Here is a 20,342-nt window from a genome sequence, read left to right on the forward strand (position 1 = left end):
TTACTAAGGGCAACAAACAGTGTTGGGTGCATCACCAGCAAAGGACGCAGCCCTGCGGGCGCCCGTTCTCTTCCATTTCTTTAGAAAGCGTGTATCATGGGTCTGCCATTCACCTTGACCTTTGCTAGACATCGTGTGGCAATCAAACACGCGAGGCGCACACTTTCTGCCTTCCAGGAACTTATATTATTTTTTTTTTAAGATTTTATTTATTTATTTCACAGAGAGAGAGAGAGAGAGAGCGAGAGCAGGAACACAAGCAGGGGGAGTGGGAGAGGGAGAAGCAGGCTTCCCGCAGAGCAGGGAGCCAGATGCGGGGCTCTATCCCAGGACCCTGGGACCATGACCTGAGCCGAAGGCAGATGCCCAAAGACTTGAGCCACCCAGGTGCCCCTGCCCTCCAGGAACTTAAAGGTAAGGCTGGGGAGACCAGCACTGAGCACAGCAGGCCGCGTTCACAAACCACTCTACTCCCCGGGTTTGGAGGCGCCTCCAGAACTGATACGAGCTGGACCCATGTTACCGTCTGCAGCGTGGGTGTCAAGAAAGGTCCCTTGCGTGGTCCACAGAGGCTTCAGGGAGGAAGCGGGGCTGGAAGTGGACTTTGGAGGGGTAGACGGAAGGAGAGGGGACCTTCCAGGTTGGGAGTGACCTGGCGGGGGGCAGTGAGATGAGGAATGGCCGGGCCTGCGGGGGGTGGGGGTGGGGGAGCTCCTCTAGGTGGTGTGTTGGCAGGTGGAACTTGTTCTCCAGCCTCCGGTCTTTATGCAGACCTTTATATTTTGGGTGACCAGCCACCTGGTAAGGCCACAGCATGTGCTGCATCCGACTTAGGACAAAGCAGAGTAACACAATTCTGTGGACTCTGGTTTTCTGCTTCTCTCGGAGCCATTGGGAAAATGGCACATGCCCTGGGCAGGGGCAGGTGCTCCGAACCCGGAAACAGGGAGCCGGCTGGAGTTTTATGGACAGCCATATAACAGGAGTGTGACATTTATCTTCCAGGGTGATCTTTTTTTATTAAGAGGGCCTGTTTAGATATGGTTAATAGCTTATTCAAACCAGTTGGGCAGGCCTGAAGGCAATGCCAGTTTCGGTGGGTTCTTGGTTAATAATATGAGCAGTGCAGGAAGAGAAGGATGGAATGAGGTGAGCAGAGCTGAAGAAAGGATTCCCGGTGGAGGACTGATGTTTATGGGAGGCTCTGAAAAAAATTTACATATGCTAATGTTTTTTGGTCCTAACACACCTTTTCTCCCTGAAAAGAGAACGAAATCTGTAATACAATAGCTCCAAAGAAAACAAAGTATCAAGTCATTTTTAGATTTAACAGGTAGCAAGTATTGGCGTGCCTGGGTGGCTCAGTCAGTTAAGCGTCTGACTCTTGATTTCAGCTCAGGTCATGCATGATCTCAAAGTGGTGGGATCGAGCCCCAGGACAGGCTCCGCGCTCAGTGGGGGAGTCTCCTTGAAGATTCTCTCTCCCCCCTCCCTCTTGCCCTCTCCCCATTTGAGAGCACACACACGTGTGCACACACACTCTCTCTCTCAAATAAATTAAAAAAAAAAAGTTGCAAGTATTCATGAGACCCTACTGCTGGGGGTGGTGTGGAGGGGGGCATCTTCCCACATCTGGTGTGAAGTTGATGGTCTTCATCTGGTTCGTGGAGGAGGCTGTGGGTGTGAGATAGAGAAGAAATACCAGGGGGACTGCTGAATGCTCAGGTTCTCTCTCCCAAGCCTCCCCCAGAGATGCTGTTTTAGTTGGTCTCTTTCTAGTCTTCACCTTGGAGTTTCTTTGGGTTTACCAAATCCTTCCTTTAAAATGGGAACACAGAGGCGCCCGGGTGGCTCAGTCGTTAAGCGTCTGCCTTCGGCTCGGGTCATGGTCCCAGGGTCCTGGGATCGAGCCCCGCATCGGGCTCCCTGCTCGGTGGGAAGCCTGCTTCTCCCTCTCCCACTCCCCCTGCTTGTGTTCCCTCTCTCGCTGTGTCTCTCTCTGTCAAATGAATAAAATCTTAAAAAAAAAAAAAAGGAACACATGTGAACACAGGTGAGTGGAAGGATGGCAGGGAGGCTGGGAAGTATTCTGAGGTTTGAGGCATATTGGGGGCAGGAGGGCTTTGGGGGAAACTTTGGGTGTGGCAGAGGACCTTGAGAAGCACTGGATATTGGGACAGGGCACCTACGGGGAGCTGGGAGGGCATTCAACACAAACTCTGCCTGATACGCCCTGATACGCCTACCAAAAAGGGCGAAATGCCATCTCTGAGGAAGATGCTCTTTGAGACCTCGTAAGGGTGTCCCAGCTTCCCGTTGCTGTCTAGCAAACTACTCCGAACTTAGTGGCCTATGTCAACAACCATTTTATTGTGTCTAATGATTCTGTGGGTCAGGAATGAGGGAGGGGCTTTGCTAGGTGATTCTTCTGTTCCGAACAGAGTCGATGAAGATCTCTTGATGGTACTCTGCTAACATTTTAAGAGGCAGAAGAAGAAGAAGAAAAAGCCAATAAATATTTGTTGAGCACCTGCTTCTCATGGTGGCTGAGAGCAAGATTCTGGCCTGGGAATGGTGCTGTCACTTCTACCTACATGGCCTTGGGAGAACCCCTTAGCCTCTCCGGGCCAGTGGTCACACTGGTAGAATGGGAAAACCTCCCCATGGGGCCGTTATGGGCTTCAAAGGGGATCCGAGGTACGAGTCTCCATTAAATCTATGCTGATGCGGCTGTTGATGCTTCCACTTCCCTGGGAACGGTGCGGTATCTTGCTCCGTGGGTGGGCACAGGGATGTAGCAGACATAGCCTGTCCTCTCAAGATGCTTAGTGAGACAAACCCCACACCATAGATGGATAATGCAACCATGCCCCGTAGCTGTGAACATGCTGACTTAATTCAGGAGCTTAGCCAAGGGGAGACCCTGCAGTCCTGGAGGACTTGCTGGAAGATGAGCATGCTTCTAGTAAATGAGAAGGAGGAGCCCATTCCAGGCTGCAGAGGCACCAAGGCCGATGGGGGGAGAGCTGAGGGGAGGTATAGGGGACATCAAGCGAGGTTCTTGTGAGGCCATAGGGTAAGCTGAGCGTGGAAGGTGAGGGGGATAGGCTGGTAATTCTGAAATTCCATACTAAGCCCTTCATCCCTGTTGGCCTGTTGTTTTTCATAGTTTTCTTCTGAAATATTCTAAACAGGAGCAGGTTGGAGTCCAAACTGGCAACTGCAAGGAAGACATTTCATGGGAATCTCATGTTTCATCTTAGAAATGCATGTGATTCTGTGTTCTGCATAACAATGTCTATATTTTTAATATAAAAGTCATCTTTTCCCTTACTTACCATTGAGTAAAAGGGAAGGACCTGGTATGTTCTCCGCCAGCCTCCCATCCCCTAGACACATCGCCTCGCACTGCTGTGGGGCTTTGGACCCTGGTGTGGGATGGGGCCATGCGGGGCTCAAGAGGGTGCAGGAGAAGGCCCGGGAGCTGTGAGGAGGGCTCCCTGGAAGTGGTGAGCACGACACCTCAACATCTACAGATGCAAGTTCAAATCCAGATGCTGTCACTTACTGCCTGTGTGACCTGGTGAAGGTGTGGCCTTTCTCAACCTCAGGGCCAGTGGTATGAGGGGGAGGCAGCGGGCGTGTTGAGGGAAGGAAGGGGTGGCTGGGTCTCCTCTTCCAGACTCTACCACCGATTCCCCAGGACTTCCAACACTCATGTGGTCCAAGGTCCGGTTTCCGCGTCTGTAGAATGGGAAAACTTCCTCATGGGGCTATTGGAGGGTTCAGATGAGATCACATATGCATACGCAATAACACTGAAGTCACTTAAATGGTCCCAATGTCTCCCACATTTAAAATAGCCTCCCTCCCATCTCCCACCCAGCTCTGGTTGCTGTCCTCTTTTTAAAACTGTACAGATTAGCAAAGTTTTCCTGACTTTGTCTCCACTTCCTACTTCCTGTTCTCTCCTGAATCCAGACTCCCCAGCTTCTGCTCCCACCATGCCAGGCTCTGCCTCCCGAGGTCGTCAGGGACCTCCTAAGTGTGGGCTCTCATGGGCAATGTCTCAGCAGAGCAGCCACCACTAACAGTCCCTTCTTTTTGAAATCTGTCCTTCCTCTGGAGTCTGTGGCTCCCCCGCGCCCCCAGGTTTTCCTCCTGCCTGTCTGGCTACTCCCTCTCAGCCTTTCTCATGCCCTTCTTCTGTTGCAGCTGAACAGTGGACTTTCTCTGGGGTCCTCTGTTCATCTTCTCACTCCCTAGGCTGTCCTGGGTCATTTTATTAACTCATGGTTTGAATTATCATCGGTAGCCCAAGGCACTTTGCTAAGCCCCAGAGCAGTGTGGTCAGCGGCCTCCCGGGAGCCTCTACTTGGATTCCCCTGCTCCAAAGCCTTCAACCTCGCTTCTTTTCTGTTTCACTTCTCAGTGACTGTCACCACCACTCAGGTGCCCAAGATGGCCATCCTTGACTATGCCCTACATCTTATTCCCCACGTGAAGTGAACCACTAAGTCCTAATTCTATCTCCCAAAGTGCTTTAGAGTCTCTTCCTTGTCTCCTTTCCAGTGCCATTCTGTCCATCCTCTCTTACCTGGATCAGTCCAGAAAATATTGTAAAAGGCCATGGTTAAGAACGTTCTGCTCAAATGTTCAGAATTGGTTGAACTGTTGGGACTTTGAGGTGAGAGAGGTAATTGTACTTTCTATACTAGCTTAAGCAGAAAAGGTGAGCAAGCCCAGAGAATCAAAAGGTGAGGAAGACACACAGGAATTGGAATTTATGGTCACTTCAGGGACCAGACCCAGACACTTTAGCCTTCTAGAACACACACACACACACACACACACACACACACACACACAAACTCCTTCCCGCCCCCCTCCGTTGCCTCATTCTCTCCAGCTGCAGATGGTCTCTCTCCACACAGAAGGGAACATGGCCACTGACAGCCTCGTACTCACATTCTAGCCTTGGACTCACAGTTTCCTGAGTTACCAAGAAAGAAAAGAGTTCTTTTCTACCAGCTCCAGCCAGAAGAATTGAAATTGGCAGCTGTTGTCATAGGACCTTCCTGAATCAATCACTGTGGTAAAGACAATGTTTGTTCTAACCTGGCTCCGGGGCCTCCCTGTGCAGTCAGGGGTTCAAGGTCTGTGACCGGAAATGTCAGGGGTGGGAGGTGGGTGTAGACTGAACAAAGACAACGGTTACTTTGCTGCCCAGCTCACACACCCTCTTCTTTCCATATACACAATTTCAAAAATGTTCCTGCTTAAGATAAGACCACATTGCTCATACCTCCATCCCCCCCGGGGAGACAACCGGAAGTCTATGGAATACCCCTCCCCCTCAGGGCTGGATGTGCTCTGCACGACCTCGCAAAAAGATAAATGTGCCACCCACAACTCACCTGCTCTATAATTTTTTTGGGGGGAGGGTCGGAATGACAATAAAGGCTTCCATTTAAAGAAGGGAAAAGGGAACAGGAGATGCCGGACACTGGCCCAGAGGATGCATGTCCTGCTGGTCAGGAACAGTGAACAAGCAGGCAGACATGTATGCTGAGTCACTACCCCAGGTGATCCAATGGCTGAATCCTTGGTTGGCCACTGTGGCTTCCCTGGGATCTGCTTGCTGGAGCCTCCATCCGGGGCTCACCTGGGCCACGCCTGAGGGGCACTGGGCAAGACTTGGCCACTGGGGCTGGGCCCTGCCATGGGCTTTGGGGCCTGGGTGTGCCTTGGGGTTGATATAATCATAAGCTCCTGCGTGTCCAGCCTAGAGTGTCTCTGTCAGTAAAGCTTAACAAAACTCACAGATTCCATCTGGGGGAGCTTTGTTGGCAGTCAAATCATGATGTTTGAATCTGGACCCCAGCCTTGCAGGTCTGCCTCTTAGTTCATTCCCTTAGCCCTCAGCCTCATGGCTGAGATCCAGAGAGCAGAGCTGATTTTCTTCCTGTCAGGCCCCCTGCCTAACATTTATGGGGCTCGGGCAAGAGCACAAACAGAGGCCTTTGGTTGACCCCACCCCCCCTTTTCTTCCCACTCAGCTCTGTCCTACACAACTGGGCCTCCTGCTCACACAGGCACAACTCGGGGGGCCCATCCAAGCTCTGGTCGCCCCCACCTCCATCAGCTGTCTTGTAGCAGCACCAGGGGCCCAGGGGTGTGTAACCTGGAGGCACAGAGGCCCCCCAGAGGAATGACTCAGGGAAGCGGCCCTCACGGGCCCCGGCGGCAGGCTCTGGCCATTTGGGCAGAACATTCCATGATCTTGGGTGCTTAAAGCCAGGTCTAGAAGGGGATCCCAGGCTCCAGGTGGACATATCCCCTGGGTCTCATGGGCTTGGCCCATGTAGGGAAGGGCATGGCCAGAGGAAGGTCAGATGAGGGCATTTTAAAGCATGGAGGGTGAGGCGAAGGCCCTTTCTGCCCAGCTTGAAAGTCTGTACTTCTTCTGTCTCCAGGCTGCTCCCCAGTAGGTGACACTTAATCATGGCCAGGAATTGCTAAGCTTTTTTGGCAAGGAGTGATTTATAATAGAATGTGATTGAGAAGGGCCTGGGGTAAGACTTCCACACTTCCCTTCATCCTCCCAGGTAGCTGCTTCCTGTCGGGCCTTAATTTTAGTACAGGGACAGAACTCAGCTGAGGAAGGGACCTCTGGGCTGGTCCCATCTAGGGCTGGGACCTCTCAGGGGGTGTGGTGAGTCAGGTTATGGGACAGGGACAAGAAACAGGCCACTGCTCCCGAAAGTGGCACATCTCTCTCCCTGCATCCTGCCTCCCAGTCTCCCTCTGATCCATCCTATTAGCAGAAGCCAACAGGCCACGGAGAAAGTGTGAGGCCATAGCTTAATAACTTGCACAGGCAGAGAGCACAATTATTCAACCCCCAGGTGTCTGTTGCATTTGCTAAAGGTAGAAAGAGAACCTCCGCATGCCCACGCATCCCGCTCTAACTAAGCCGAAATTGTAGCCAGAGCGCTCCGATAGCCTGGCATTTTGCTGCCATGCCTTTCCAAAAGCTTTAGTCACAGGGGACACATAGTTGGGGTCATAACATACATCAGTTAATAGTTTAACCCCGTGCAGCAAAGACTATCAGGTTCCCAGCCCGGGATAGGGCAGTGAGGGCAAGGACAAGGGGGAGGGGGGATGGTCTTCCCTTAGCACCTCCCCCATCTCGACTCAGCCTATTCGATCTTCTAAGTGTGCTGTTACTCGATCATTCCGATCATTCCGTATCAGTTTTGGCTGTTGGTTACAACAGAAACGGATTCTAACTCATTTAAGTACCGGTTTATTGGAATGGCATGGGGAGAGCTCACTACATGAAAGTAATAGTAACCTGGTCTGGGGGTGGGGGTGGGGGGCGGGGAGGGGTTGTATGGCCTTTCTCCACACCACTGTCATCGGACGCAGCTCAACTTCCTTCTATTTCGGGATGTCTGCTCAGATTTCAAATTCCTCCAGGGGAGAACCTGATTGGCTCACTTTGGGTCAGATGGCTATGCCTTGGGCCAATCCCTATGACCCGGGGAGTGGAGTACTACGATCGGCCAGGTCTGAGCCGCTCCACCCGGCGGTGCCTGGGAGTAGGGAGGGTATCGAGGTTGGCATCCCCAAGAGATCCGCATGAATGGGAAGGAGCAGATCTCTTAAGGGAAGGGAGGTGCTGGTACCAGAAAAAGGTAGGAAGTATGTGGGGAAGATTAAAAACAACAGATGGAAACAAAACAAAACAAAACAAAACGGCCATTAGGGCAGGCAAGCAGGGATTTCAAGATTCTGGGAAGAGGAAGTAACTGCATTCTTTTTTTTTTTTTTTTTTTAAGATTTTATTTATTTATTTGACAGAGAGGGAGACACAGCGAGAGAGGGAACACAAACAGGGGGAGTGGGAGAGGGAGAAACAGGCTCCCGCGGAGCAGGGAGCCCAATGCGGGGCTTGATCCCAGGATCCCGGGGTCATGACCCGAGCCAAAGGCAGATGCTTGACGACTGAGCCACCCAGGCGCCCCAAGTAACCGCATTCTAAATAGCATGGACACATCTGACTGGTCCTTGCCTGTTGGCTTCTCTCTTCGCTGCGATGTGCTCGGCAGGGAACGGGTTTTATCATGCGTTGTCCTTGGCTTCCTCTTGTATGTCCCCCTTCCTCCTCCTCTTTCTCTTCCTTTGCACGACAGCTCCCCGAGTTCTAGATGACCTCCTTCCTTGAACTCACCCATCAAAACTAATCTTTCTAGAATCCCTTTCCTCTACGATTTGTTCTTGCTGACTATTAGGCGGGAAGAAACCCGAGAAATGACTTCCACCAGGTTTCTAATATCTGAGATCGTAATGAGTTGCAGTGGGCGCAATATAATTAATGCTCTTTCACTGAGACGTTAGGGGAGATATTTTAGGTTGCGTGGGCATCTGCGAACCTCCGAATCGCTCAGATCACGCAGGTGTTGGCCCGATCTGGTCCAGGTGTGACTGCACGGATTCTGACGCCAGGTGCACTCGCCCCTGGCATGTACCTAACTCTTGAGTCCTGGGGCCGAAGATCCCATCTTGTAGCCTGGAAGGAAATAATGCTGTACAGCAAATTACAACCAGCATTAAGCATACAATGTCTGTCTGCACGGATCTTGTGGCCAAATATACATTGGCAAATGGCAAATGTGGCAAAATATACAAATGGCATTCAGAGACTTGAACTGGTCTGGCAAGGGTACTGACCCATCAGATCCAGGACGCTGAGGAAGTGTCTGGGAGCCCTTGGGGGCCCTGTGACAGGCACTGAGGGGCAGGGCTGCAGGTGACAGGATACTTTCCATGAGGAATGTGAAGGTCAGAGGCAGGCAAGGGGGGCAGGATTGGGCACTGTAGGAGGCCCCCAGAAGAAAGAGAAGCACAAGCCTGCCTCACACAATGAGTGGAGGGGTGTAGTCCCCGAGGGGTGGGGAGCAGGGCCTGGGGAGTAATACTGTTACCCTTCTTCTTTGGGCTTTTTTGTGTCTATATAAAATCCCGTTAGGTATTTCTAGGTCATCCTTAGTAGGTGGAAAGGAGTAACTACATGGTAGCCCATGAGGGTGGATAAGAGGATCTCTGTACCATCGCCTTGGCCATGAGACAGGTGGGAGTGAGATTGGAGAGGGTACTATCATGGGCTGACTCAACATAAGTAAGCTTTAGGCATTTAAAGATAATAGATTTTCTGCCGCAGGTACTTCCTTCTGCCCCGACCACCTTCTGAGTACACTTTCCTTGCGGTTAATCTCAAGCTCCACCAAAGCATGGCTCCTTACTGAGAGCATCATTTCTTTGGACCCTGGCAGTGGTTCTAGAAAAGGTGGTGGTCAGGGGACCCAGGAGGAACTCAAACAAGGTTTCAATGCCGAGTCCCGATGAGCCAGGGAGAAAATGTGTCGAACAAGGGCAGAGTCACACCTCCTCCAGGAAGCCATCCAGCTTCTTTTGGCTTCCTAGTTTTCTGAACTTGCAGTCCCTTTTATGTAGGAGAGCACATAAGAGTCATCTGTAGAGCTTTTAAAGATTCTGGAGGCCAGGATGGGGTGGGACAGTTTTTTTCAAAGACCCGTATAAATAACTCTGATGAATGCACTTGGTTGAGAAACATTGTGGAGGATTTATAAGAGGTGCCTGGGCATAGAACTTGCAAAATGGAGCCCTTGGAAGAAATCCAGCCCCCAAACTGGCTTTGTTTGGCTAGCATAATGTTTAAAAACATCTGAAATGTGAATGCTTTGGTGGCGGTGGGGTGGAGAGTGCAATCTTCAATTTGCCATGGTCCCCACTCTTCCCTATTGCCTCATAACCAGGTGCTTCACTGTTTCCATCGCTTGTGACTGCTGAGCACTTGCGCATCTGGGGGACTGCATTCTTCAGGTGGGCGCAGTGGGGGGCAGCCCGCTCATCCCAGTGGTGCTGCCCTAGCTCCGAGCATTTCTGAGGCTCCTTTACCGGTACTGCCTTCAGGATAACTTTATACCACACACAGGAAAATCAGTCTCCTCACTCTGTAGGCGTGTTATGATTATTTTTTAAAAATGACATCCTTGAGGGGCAGAGGGTATCCCTGAAAAGGTGTAAAATTTTACCTGAAAGCGACACTCCAGAATTAGCTAACTCTGTCTCCACAATGTAATAGAGGAAAGGCTCCTTACCCATTCATTCATTCATTCAGGGAATAATGAATTCTCTAGAAGTTTGAGCTCCAATAGCTCGGTGCCTTCTGAGTTGTCATGGAGACTTTGCAGACCATTAAGAGCTCTGGGATTTGGCATTGTCTAACCAAGCACTGTCCCACAGACATATAATATGAACCACGAATGCAAGTCATATATGTGATTTGAAATTTTCCCATGACCACATAAAAAAGCTTTTTAAAGGTAAAGTTAATTTAATAATATGTCTTATTTAACCCAATGGATACAAAATATACATCTCAATATTTAATCAATATACAAAATTACTGAGATATTTTACTTTTTTTTTTTTTTTTGGTCTTATATGTTTGAAATCCAGTATGTACTTTGGAACACACCTCAACTGGGGCTGGCTTTATTTCAAGTGCTGTGTGTGGCTGCTTGTTACCACAAATCTCCCCTCTTGTTGAGAGGCCAACATGGGGGTCTCAGAAGGTCGAAGGACCTCCTTGTTGGATTTGCCACTCCTATGACCTGCCTGTATGTTGTTCTCATTGCCCCAAGATGTGCTTGCTCTTGGGTCATCGACCCGTGTCCTAGCTGCCTTTGTGTCCTGTGGTCTGAGGGACTTAACTTGAGCCAGCTTTCCTGACACCGTGCCAACTTTCCTCTGTGCTTCCTTTCTTCCCCTTCAAGTCCTTGCATGTCACTGTGATATAATTCAAAGCTTCTGAGGGCTAGGATTCAGTGGACCCAACCCAAACAGGAAACTGGCTTTCCTATTGTTTATTAGGAATCATGAGGCAGAAAATGTCAGACACTTGTGTTCAGTGCTTCATTGAGCTGGGATTGAATTGAAACTCAACTATTCCCAATGGGGCTTTCTGACGTCGAATGATTTAAAGGCTTCAACTCTTTAGATGGAGAGGACTAATGAAGGCATGAATTGACCCTAAACTTTCCTTGCTCTGATCATTATCACTGGATGCGTCACCTTTTGCTTAGAATCTTGTTAGTCAGAGGCTACAAAGTCTTGTATGAAGCTGGGGTATCCTAAAGTACTCTGGGAATATTCCAGCAAGTATTCCACAAAGTCTTTCTGTGTAAAAGGTCTCGGTTTAGGTCTCTGTCCCAAACTCCTTTGTGAATCCCACAACAGACAGTCTTGTCTGCTGCCACGTAGCGCTCTCCAGTGTGGTCTGGGCACGCAGGTACTGTATACTATGTACCCCACTATGGAACACGTGTCTGTCTGTTGTCCAGCGGCCATTCCTCCTGCTTTCCCTGCAGTATGGCAGAGCTCACCTGCTACAGTAGAGGCTGACAATGCCAGATGCATGCTTTCCCAGACTCCTTTGCAGCCAGGAATGCCCATATGACCCAGTTCTGCCAAAAAGACACAAGTGAAGGTATCTGGGGAGAGCTTCTGGGGAAGATTTTCCTCCCTGATAAAAAGAGAGAGACATGAAAGAAAGACTCTCTTGCAACTCTGGTTGCCTCCTCCTTCCTGATGTGTTTGTGATGTTTGTAACAAGGCCCCTGTTTTGGGACCATGAAGCAACAAGCCTGAGGATGAAAATGAAGTCTTTGGAGGATGTTGAGGATGCTGAGGAGGATAGCAGGACGTTGTGTCCTTGATGACACTGTTGTGCAGCTTCACTAAACTTGGAACAGAACTTTCTACTTTAGGAATGAAACTACTATTGTTCTATTACTTGCTACCAAAAGCATGCTGACCGGTATGGATGCCTGGTATTTAATGGTATGTTCTTATCTTCTGTTTCTCAGAAGGAAGAAGTCACTGAAATACTTTTTCTTCAACCTTGTTGTCCAGCTACCTCTTACTCATCCTCATCACCACGCTACTCCCTTTACCCATTTACTTGTCAGCTACTCCCTTTACCCAGTTACTTGTCATAAAGTTCTTGGGAGGGCAGTGGCCATGACTATCTGGTTCACTATGGCAGTCCCAATTCCCATAATGTAATAAATAGTCATTCAATAAATATTTGCCAATTAATGAACCAATGGGGGCTCTCAGGGAAGTAAAATCCCTAGAATTTGGCTATTGCCTAGAGGTGAAAGAATGAAGCTAAAAATGGCACACTGTTTCTGGCTTCAGTAGTGGGCTAGAGGGTGCTACCTTTCCCCCTAACTCAGCACAGAGGGGAGAGCAGAGTAGTTGAAGAAGATGAGTTTTGCCCTGGATGTGTTGAAATTGATACTTTTGGAACCCTCCCCATAGACAGTTGAACAAAGGGTCTGGATTAAAGCTCTGGAAAGATGGGATTGGACAAGAAGAGGTACAGCATGAGAGGAGAAGTAACTCTTCAGTGCTCCCATCCCTCTGTGGCACCACCATCCACCTTGTTACCCAAGTGAGAATTCAGGACGTCGTCCTTGACATGTCCCTCTCCCTCACTTCCACAAGGATCCATCACCAAGCCTGGGGATTCCACCTCTTGTCTCTCACACACATCCACTTCTTTCCATCTCCCTGCCCTCACTGGAGTCTGAGCCAACTACCTCTCTCCTGTGTTACCGCAATGGTCTACTTGATTTCCCAAATCCACTCCAAACCTTTCCACTCACCGTGGTCCAGCCACGTCCGTCTTCTCTCACTTCTTGAAAGCACCAATCTCCTGTCTCAAGGCCTTTATGCACGAGCTTTCATCTGCCGAGAACACCACTCCCTCCATCCTCCACCTTCCTCCACCTGCCCGTCTCCGGCCTCCTCTTCAGGTATTGCCCTAAACCTCACACCCTCAGGAAGGCCTTCCCTGACTACCTCCCACCCCACCCACCTTTGTAGCCTCAGAAATTTAACTTCATTGGAAACACCATGGGGTGATTTGGGTCTTGGTGACATGTAAAAGAACAAAAACAAAAACAAAAACCTTTACAAAAACCTATTATCAAAATGGAATTATTAGTTAAAATGAGGAATCTAACTATCGAGGGTCAGAAGTTCACAAGTAGGGACAAATGCATTGTTTCCTTTAGAAGGCAAATCTACACAGGAAGTCAAATGGCTTGTGAGTACAGGCTCAGACAAGGGGCATTAGCTTCTTGATGTAAATGAGTACATTTGCTAAACTGTGATTCCTCCCAGTGTGCCCATTTCCACCACAGGGGTCTCCCTTGACACCTGTTCCTGGGCCATGACTCCCAGAGTTGGAAGACCCCCTCCCTGCCTTTGTCTGCCTCTAACTCCTAAGCTTCAGTGGTTGACCTGCCCTCCCATCAGATGTAAGCTTTTGCTCGGGCTGTGTTAACGCCTACCTGGTTAACACTTAGTAAGGTAAAGGTCAGACCCAGGAGCAGTCTTTTCTTTTAGATGATTTCCCATGTGTCTGCTTTGATCTACTACGTCTTTTGTAGTTCTATTTTAAGATGAAGGCAGACTGGTGAAAGCAGACTATTGTAGGACTTAAATCCACTTCTTTCAAAGTCTATTATTTACCATCTTTGTTTAAATGCCTTCAAGATCTGTACTGGTGACTGTTAGCAAACGGCATTCTATAGCCTCGAAGCTCCAAGCCTTCTAATGACTGGGGGTGGGGGCTGTTAGTGCAGGTTCAAGAAGCAGATTTTACTCTTAAAGACGAAAGCCTTTTAGAAGGAGGTTGTTGGAGTAAAGGGAAGGCTGAAAACTTTCATATGCATAAAACGCCGTGCTGTACTTAACCACCTCAAAAATATTCCTGCAAGGTTGTCTCTAGGAAGCCACCTTGGACAATCCTGACCTCCTGTCAAACTTAAACTCTTATCTCAACATAATCCATGCTAATCAGGTACCACGGGTAACTTTATATAACACTTGTAATATTTAGCTGAAAAGCCTTAAAACCTTCTCTCTGTTTTCTACCTCAGACCCAAGGGGGCATTTAATGACCAGATCACTCTCATAAATTTATTGTCTTGAAACGAGAGGTAGGAGAAGGTATTTTTTTTTTTTGGTTTGTTTTTTGTTTGTTTGTTTTAGAGAGAGAGCATGCACATATGTGTGTGAGTTGGGGTCGGGGGAGTCAGGAAGGAGGAGAGAAAGAACCTCAAGAAGTTTCCACACGCGGGCACAGCCCGGGGCGGGGCTCCACCTCCCAACCCTGAGATCATGACCCGAGCCAAAAATCGAGAGTCAGTCGCCCAACTGACTGAGCCACCCAGGCGCCCCTTGGAGAGGTTTCGTTTTGACAGAGGGCACTCCAATGGGGCTAATCCACTGTGGCCTTCTCTTACTTCTTGTTTGGGTTGCTTTTGAACCTTGGCGTGAGTTTCCATTCTTGCCATGTTTTCTTTCAAACGTGCTAGCCATGGCTGTAGGGAGGTGGGGAGAGAGGAGTGTGGCATGGCTGCACCCTCAGCGGTGATGTTCTGAGAAGTAGCTCCTCCCAGGACGCTGCCAGCTTAGGTGTGCCCAGCCTCAGTCCTGGGTGGGGGGTGCCAGGGCCTGTATGGCATGCACAGAAGCTGCCTGGACAGTCATCTCAAAGGGTTAAGAGTGTGCCCTGAACATCAGCGACTGCCCTAAGTAACCCATTCTCCTCCCTGAGCGAGGAGAACGATGCGGAGTTGAGAGGAGACCCACGGGGATGGGTCCCTACCTCTGAGTCGAACAGGGTTTGCTCAGTTACACATCTGGTGTTACCGGTATAAGAAAGGAATAAGGAGGCGCCGGGGTGGCTCAGTCGGTTAAGCAACCGCCTCCGGCTCAGGCCATGATCCTGGAGGCCCGGGATCGAGTCCCGCATCGGGCTCCCTGCTCGGCGGGGGGTCTGCTTCTCCCTCTGACCCTCTCCCCTCTCGTGCTCTCTCTCTCTCATTCTCTGTCTCGCAAATAAATAAATAAAATCTTTAAAAAAAAAGAGAGAGAAAGGAATAAGGGTACCAGCACATCAAAATATAAGCAATTCTAAGCAATACACACATATGCATGTGATTGTTAATATCCACGACAGCTATAAAAGGCCTATGTGACCTTTAAACAAAATTTACACAAAACTGAGCTGTGAGTATAATTTTATTCATATTCTTAATTGGAAATTGGTTATACGAACAATAGGAAAGAATACAAGTGATCCCTAAGAAAACTAACAAAATACTCACTTCATTTCAAAATAATACTTAGTAGCAAAAATAGCTTGAGAAAATTAATACCATTTAAATCAGACAATGTACAAGGCTTTAGAATGTTCCTATTTACACGTCTGTGTGAGCACAGCAGGAGAAGGCACAGAGAACACTGCAGAGCTCCTCCTGAAGACAGGCCTGAAGACAAGTTAGAGGCTCTGGTTCGCTCAACCACGGCCCAGGTTCTTCACTCCTGGTTATCTTTGGTTCTGCTTGCTTTTTTGTGTCCTTCCCCCGGCACCACCACCCGCCCCCCGCCCGCCCCAAATCTTATTTCACAAATTCCCTAACAAGGGAGATCTCTGGCCAACAATGAAATTTAGTTTTTCCACAGAAATGCACATGACTCTATGACAGTTGCAAATTCAGGGCTTCAAAAGGCTTTGGTTACACGGTTGTTAAATTGGAACAATGTTTGTGTTCCCTAGAAAAGAAAGAAGTGGACTTCTCCCCAGATATTTGTAGGTTTCCTTCCCCTCTTCTGTTTATTCAGGCAGCAAACTGTGTGTTTTGCACTGAGCGCTGCAAACCCAAAAGGGAAAAAAGCCTTTAGGCTTCCATGATTTCTCTTTTTGAATCCTCCAAAATACTGAATTGATATAGACTGAAGTAGAAGGTGAGTGGAACTTTCCATGGCATCCTCAGCATGTTTGGGTATAGAATGTTTATAGGACTGATAACTTTAAGATTAAAACAAACAACAAAACAAAACAAAACAAAACAAGACAAAACAGGAGAACCCTTTACCGGTATGTCTTGTCAGGTTTCTGAGTGAGGATGTTGTGAGCCTGCAGAAAATAATGATTTTTTTTTTTTTAAGTAAGAAACTCAACAACTTCCAAGCACCCAGAAACAATCTGACCTTCACTTTCAGTCTTTATAAGATATAAGACATCCTCAGATGAATTGCAAATGTGGTTTTAAAGGGCCTTGGTTGTTGATGACTTGGTTCTATGCATTCCTGGCATTTACGAAATCAACTTGGGGATTAAAGTAAAAATGGCTATGCCAAATATTTTATAAAAATATAATGTTTCTTTAATATCTAGGAACTGGTGAAGCCAGGAACTTCTCTTATTTTACCTCATTGGAAAAAAACAAATCCATTCTCATAAGAAAAAGATCATAAACTTTATCTAAAACATCCTTGGCGATGTCTAAGAAAAATAACACTACAAAATAATTTTGACTGATAAAACCCCTTTCTCCCGCCTACAGCTGTGTCAGCTGGAAAGAATCAACCATCTCCTTGCAGGAGAATGCCGCACACACACAGGGCAGCATCCAGGCCCTTCTGCCCAGGAGCTGGAGAATGAGCTGTGGGCACCACGGGCTGTCCCGCATAACTTGAATTGATTTTAAACAAGTCAGACTGCTTATCGGAGAATTCTGGGTTGACTTTGATTTTGTGACCACGAATTCCATTCACTGAAGCCTTTGCTGGTTTGTAGAGCTGAATTTTTAATACTGTTAACATCATCTAGCCAACCAAACACCAAGAATATCAATAAATAACAAGCTCCGGTCTCACGTCTTCTTCCTGTTGGAGCATTTGACTGTATGAATAGATTACATGTCTAGCACCAACACCCCACCAGGGCAGACCATCTGGACGCGTCTCTCACATGTTTGGGGATGTTCCTGGAGTCTAAAAGAAAGCCACAGAAATGAGTCTAAGAGCAGACTGCCAATGGGTTAGTGTGAATGTTGTCGCTAGTGAAAAGCAGCAGTTTGCTGAGACCCTGGGAGTCACCTGGGGCAGTCAGTCAGTCCCCCCCTTGAGACCTGGGCTGTGGGTGGGGCTTGCTCTCACAAAGGGCTTTCAACCATCCTTTTTTTCTTGGCTTGGAGGTAGAAGATGCGGTTTTCTTCAGGATAAGTGACTTTGCTGAGGGGCATCCTGTAGATGTTGGCATTTTTCGTGGTCAGCAAGAGGAACAGTAGTGTGGCCAAACAGAAGGGCCAGGTGCAAGCCGGCAATCCTGCCTGAAGGGGAAAACACAAACCACATGCTCCTTTGAGATCCTGTCACAGAGCACCACCCTTCACCCTATTCTCACTCAGCCCAGGGGGATGCGTCCCTGGGGCACCGATCTGGACTCGGCTTCTGCCCACCGGGACCGAGTCCAAGGGCGCAGTCAGACTGCATTTAGCGGGAGAAACGTCACCATCCGTTCCTCTCGTGGTCAGTTGCATGTCCACCTTGCACATCTTTCCCTCCTCTCATCCAGTCAGGCTTCCTACACCGCATGTTCGGAGCTGAGCCTGGGCAGCCAGAGGTGTCACTCCGCAAGCCACCAGGGGCTCCTGACCCCTCACCACACCCACAGGGCCCTCCTTGATTGGTTCAACCTGTGGTGACCTCTCTCCTCCTGACTCCCACCCAGGCCAGTCTTGGACTTTCCTTCCTTCCGTTCCAGTTCCCAAACAGACTCTCAGCTCTTGGAGGGGAGGTCCTTCCTCTGGGCTGTTCGTGGCAACTCATGCAGTTCTGGAGAAGGTCAAGGGCAAGACAGTGCCGAAAAGGAAGCAGGCACTAAACAGGCAATGATTTTGCCTATTAAATAATTCAGCTAGGACGTGGGTCTGAGTACGTCTTACGACTGACGGGGGGGTTTAAAAAATGACAAGGGGTATGAAAAACGAATGGCTCAATTAAAAACAAAACCCAAACCATTTGAGTCTGTAGGCAATTATACTTTTCTCCCTTTCTTGATTTCTCAACCACTACCTTGTTCTGGCTTTCTGTTCAAGTAGAAGTTACTCTAAAGTCAGTTGCCTGACCCTCAGAGTTAGAGTATGAACTTGATAAATATGTTATACAACCTTTCACTTTTTTAAATTCTGCAATCTGTTTTTTTTTTTAAATTTTTTTTAATCTGGTATTTTTTTTTTTTTTTTAGCAAGCCCAGTGATTGTAGTTGGGACTAAAATTTACTATGTTGTTAGCAGGTATGTGGAACAGGCAGGTCCAGGAGATGGGAAAAGTCGTGGCAACCGCAGCCCTGGCTCCTGCTGAAACACCACCTGGGGGACCCCAGGAGGGTTTCCACATCACTGAAAATGGATCAATCATGCTGATGATAAAGTGAGATTAAAGCCAACTCACCACAGCCATCACGTGGGACAGGCTGACTCCAAGGTAGGCCGTGAACAGAGCTACAAAAAAAGGGGAACAACAAGACTCAGTAGGTGCACTTTTCATTATAGGGAAGACTGCTTTCTGGCGTAAATCTCCTGGAAATCCATGTTTCACCAGCTAGCTCGGCACCCTGGTTACAAGTACGAGCTTACAGTCGGCAGCTCTGGGTTCAAATCCAGACTTCACCGCTTAGAAGCTTGGTGGCCCCCATTCTAAGCCTCCACTTCCTCACCTGCTCAATAGAGGTGATAGGAATTTCTCACGGGGTTGGTGTCATCATGAAAGGAGATAATACTTGGGTTTAGCACACAGTGAGAGGTACTCAATAAAGGGAGTTTTCTGTGGTTGCTATTCTGTTGCTATTATTGCTGATCCCTAAGGACAAGGCCTTCTATGGCAAATTAACTTCCCCGTTATTTTATCTGAGCATAGTTGAATTAAAATGATGGGGGCACCTGGGTGGCTCAGTCTGTTAAGCGTCTGACACTTGATTTCAGCTCAGGTCATGACTGCAGGGTTGTGCAATCGAGCCCCACTTTGGGCTCCACGCTCAGTGTGGAGTCTGCTTGAGATTCTCTCTCCCTCTCCCTTTGCCCCTCCCCCACTTGCTCTCTATCTCTCTCTAAAGTAAGTAAAATCTTAAAAAAATGAAATGTATGAATGTTTCTTGAGATAGCATGGTTTCTGTGCAATCACAATATATGCATCTAGGAGTCTCATATTAACGGTTAGAATTCACAGTTACAAAAAAATCATGGTATAAAAAAATAAAAAGCAGAAACTGACCACAAACTTGGGATTTCTTCCTATAAGAACATTGTTCCAAATACCATTAAGATTGGCATATTGGCCAATGAATTCATATGCTGTGTTTTTATTTACTCGAGTAAGCACAGATCTTAAAGTAGGTAATTTGAGTCTATGTGTGACCTTCAACGTAAAACAACACACACAAAGATCTCAAGTCGTTGGGCGTCTGGGTGGCTCAGTTGGTTAGGCGACTGCCTTCGGCTCAGGTCATGATCCTGGAGTCCCGGGATCGGGTCCCACATCAGGCTCCCTGCTCAGCAGGGAGTCTGCTTCTCCCTCTGACCCTCCCCCCTGTCATGTGCTCTCTCTCTCTTTCTCTCAAATAAATAAATAAAATCTTTTTTAAAAAAAAGATCTCAAGTAGCTAATCATCAGTTGAAGAGGGGGCACAGGGAGGTTCAGGGAAGCTCAGGTTTCACAAAGGCATGCTGCAGAATGGCCGTGCATTGGCCACACAGCTCCCCGGGCCATGGCGGGCTCTGTTAGACATGCCCACCACCTAGACCTCCAGGGCAGGGAGAAGTGACAGGAGCCCCCAGGGGGGTGGGGTGGGAAGTGGGGGGAGGGACTCTGATCCTATTTACTTTACCATCCTTTCATTAATCTTTGGTCTTTTTATCCTGGTATTTTTGTTCAACAGTATACCTCATTTTTTCCACATCTGAATTGTCTCATGCTAGGGGGAAAGGCTTGTCTTGGAAACAGCCTGGGCTTCAAACCCCAGCTCTGCCATTTTATTGTATAACAAATCACTGATCTTGGGAATCTAGTATTATCGTCTGTAAAAGGGCAACTTGACAATGCGCTTTACAGGGAGGAGATGAATCTCAAATGCAGTATTTCCACAAACAGCCGCTGTCACCCCATCCACGCCCCCGGGGGTGGGAGCTGGGGGAGGACCACGATGCTGCTCTGAGCAGAAGCGGGCAGCGGCTTGGTTTGGAAGAGCTTCTTTGTTTGGTTTTGATAATTTCATTCTTTTTTTTCCCCCATTTCATCCTTCCTTCTTTCCTTCCTTCCTTCCTTCTTCCTTCCTTCCTTCTTCCTTCCTTCCTTCCTTCCTTCCTTCCTTCCTTCCTTCCTTCCTT

General features: G+C 48.4%; 1 protein-coding gene and 1 long non-coding RNA gene across 12 annotated transcripts in view; one reads left to right on the forward strand and one right to left on the reverse strand.

Annotated features, from left to right (window-relative positions):
* The first annotated feature begins 270 nt into the window (after window positions 1-270).
* The window catches only part of LOC141373732 (uncharacterized), an 85,305-nt gene continuing 65,233 nt past the window's right edge, over window positions 271-20,342 (forward strand). For 2 of the 4 annotated variants that reach the window (XR_012380030.1, XR_012380027.1), the window contains exons 1-2: window positions 7,582-7,703; window positions 18,255-18,444. This is a non-coding gene — a long non-coding RNA (uncharacterized lncRNA). Of the gene's footprint in view, window positions 415-7,581; window positions 7,704-18,251; window positions 18,445-20,342 lie in introns of those variants that run through there. The other 2 variants (XR_012380029.1, XR_012380028.1) reach the window with 2 other exon arrangements.
* Window positions 15,175-20,342, reverse strand: part of SLC14A1 (solute carrier family 14 member 1 (Kidd blood group)) — a 45,800-nt gene continuing 40,632 nt past the window's right edge. For all 8 annotated transcript variants that reach the window (XM_025886532.2, XM_073898270.1, XM_025886528.2 and 5 more), the window contains 2 exons: window positions 18,412-18,461; window positions 15,175-17,288 (listed from right to left, as the gene is read on the reverse strand). In XM_025886532.2, the coding sequence (XP_025742317.1) occupies window positions 17,112-17,288; window positions 18,412-18,461 (227 nt within the window). In that variant the 3' untranslated portion in view covers window positions 15,175-17,111. The remainder of the gene's footprint in view (window positions 17,289-18,411; window positions 18,462-20,342) is intronic.

The sequence above is a fragment of the Callorhinus ursinus genome, unplaced genomic scaffold (assembly GCF_003265705.2).
Source record: "Callorhinus ursinus isolate GAN/ISIS: 27379988/994484 unplaced genomic scaffold, GSC_fseal_2.0 scaffold11, whole genome shotgun sequence".
Classification (NCBI taxonomy): Eukaryota; Metazoa; Chordata; class Mammalia; order Carnivora; family Otariidae; genus Callorhinus; species Callorhinus ursinus.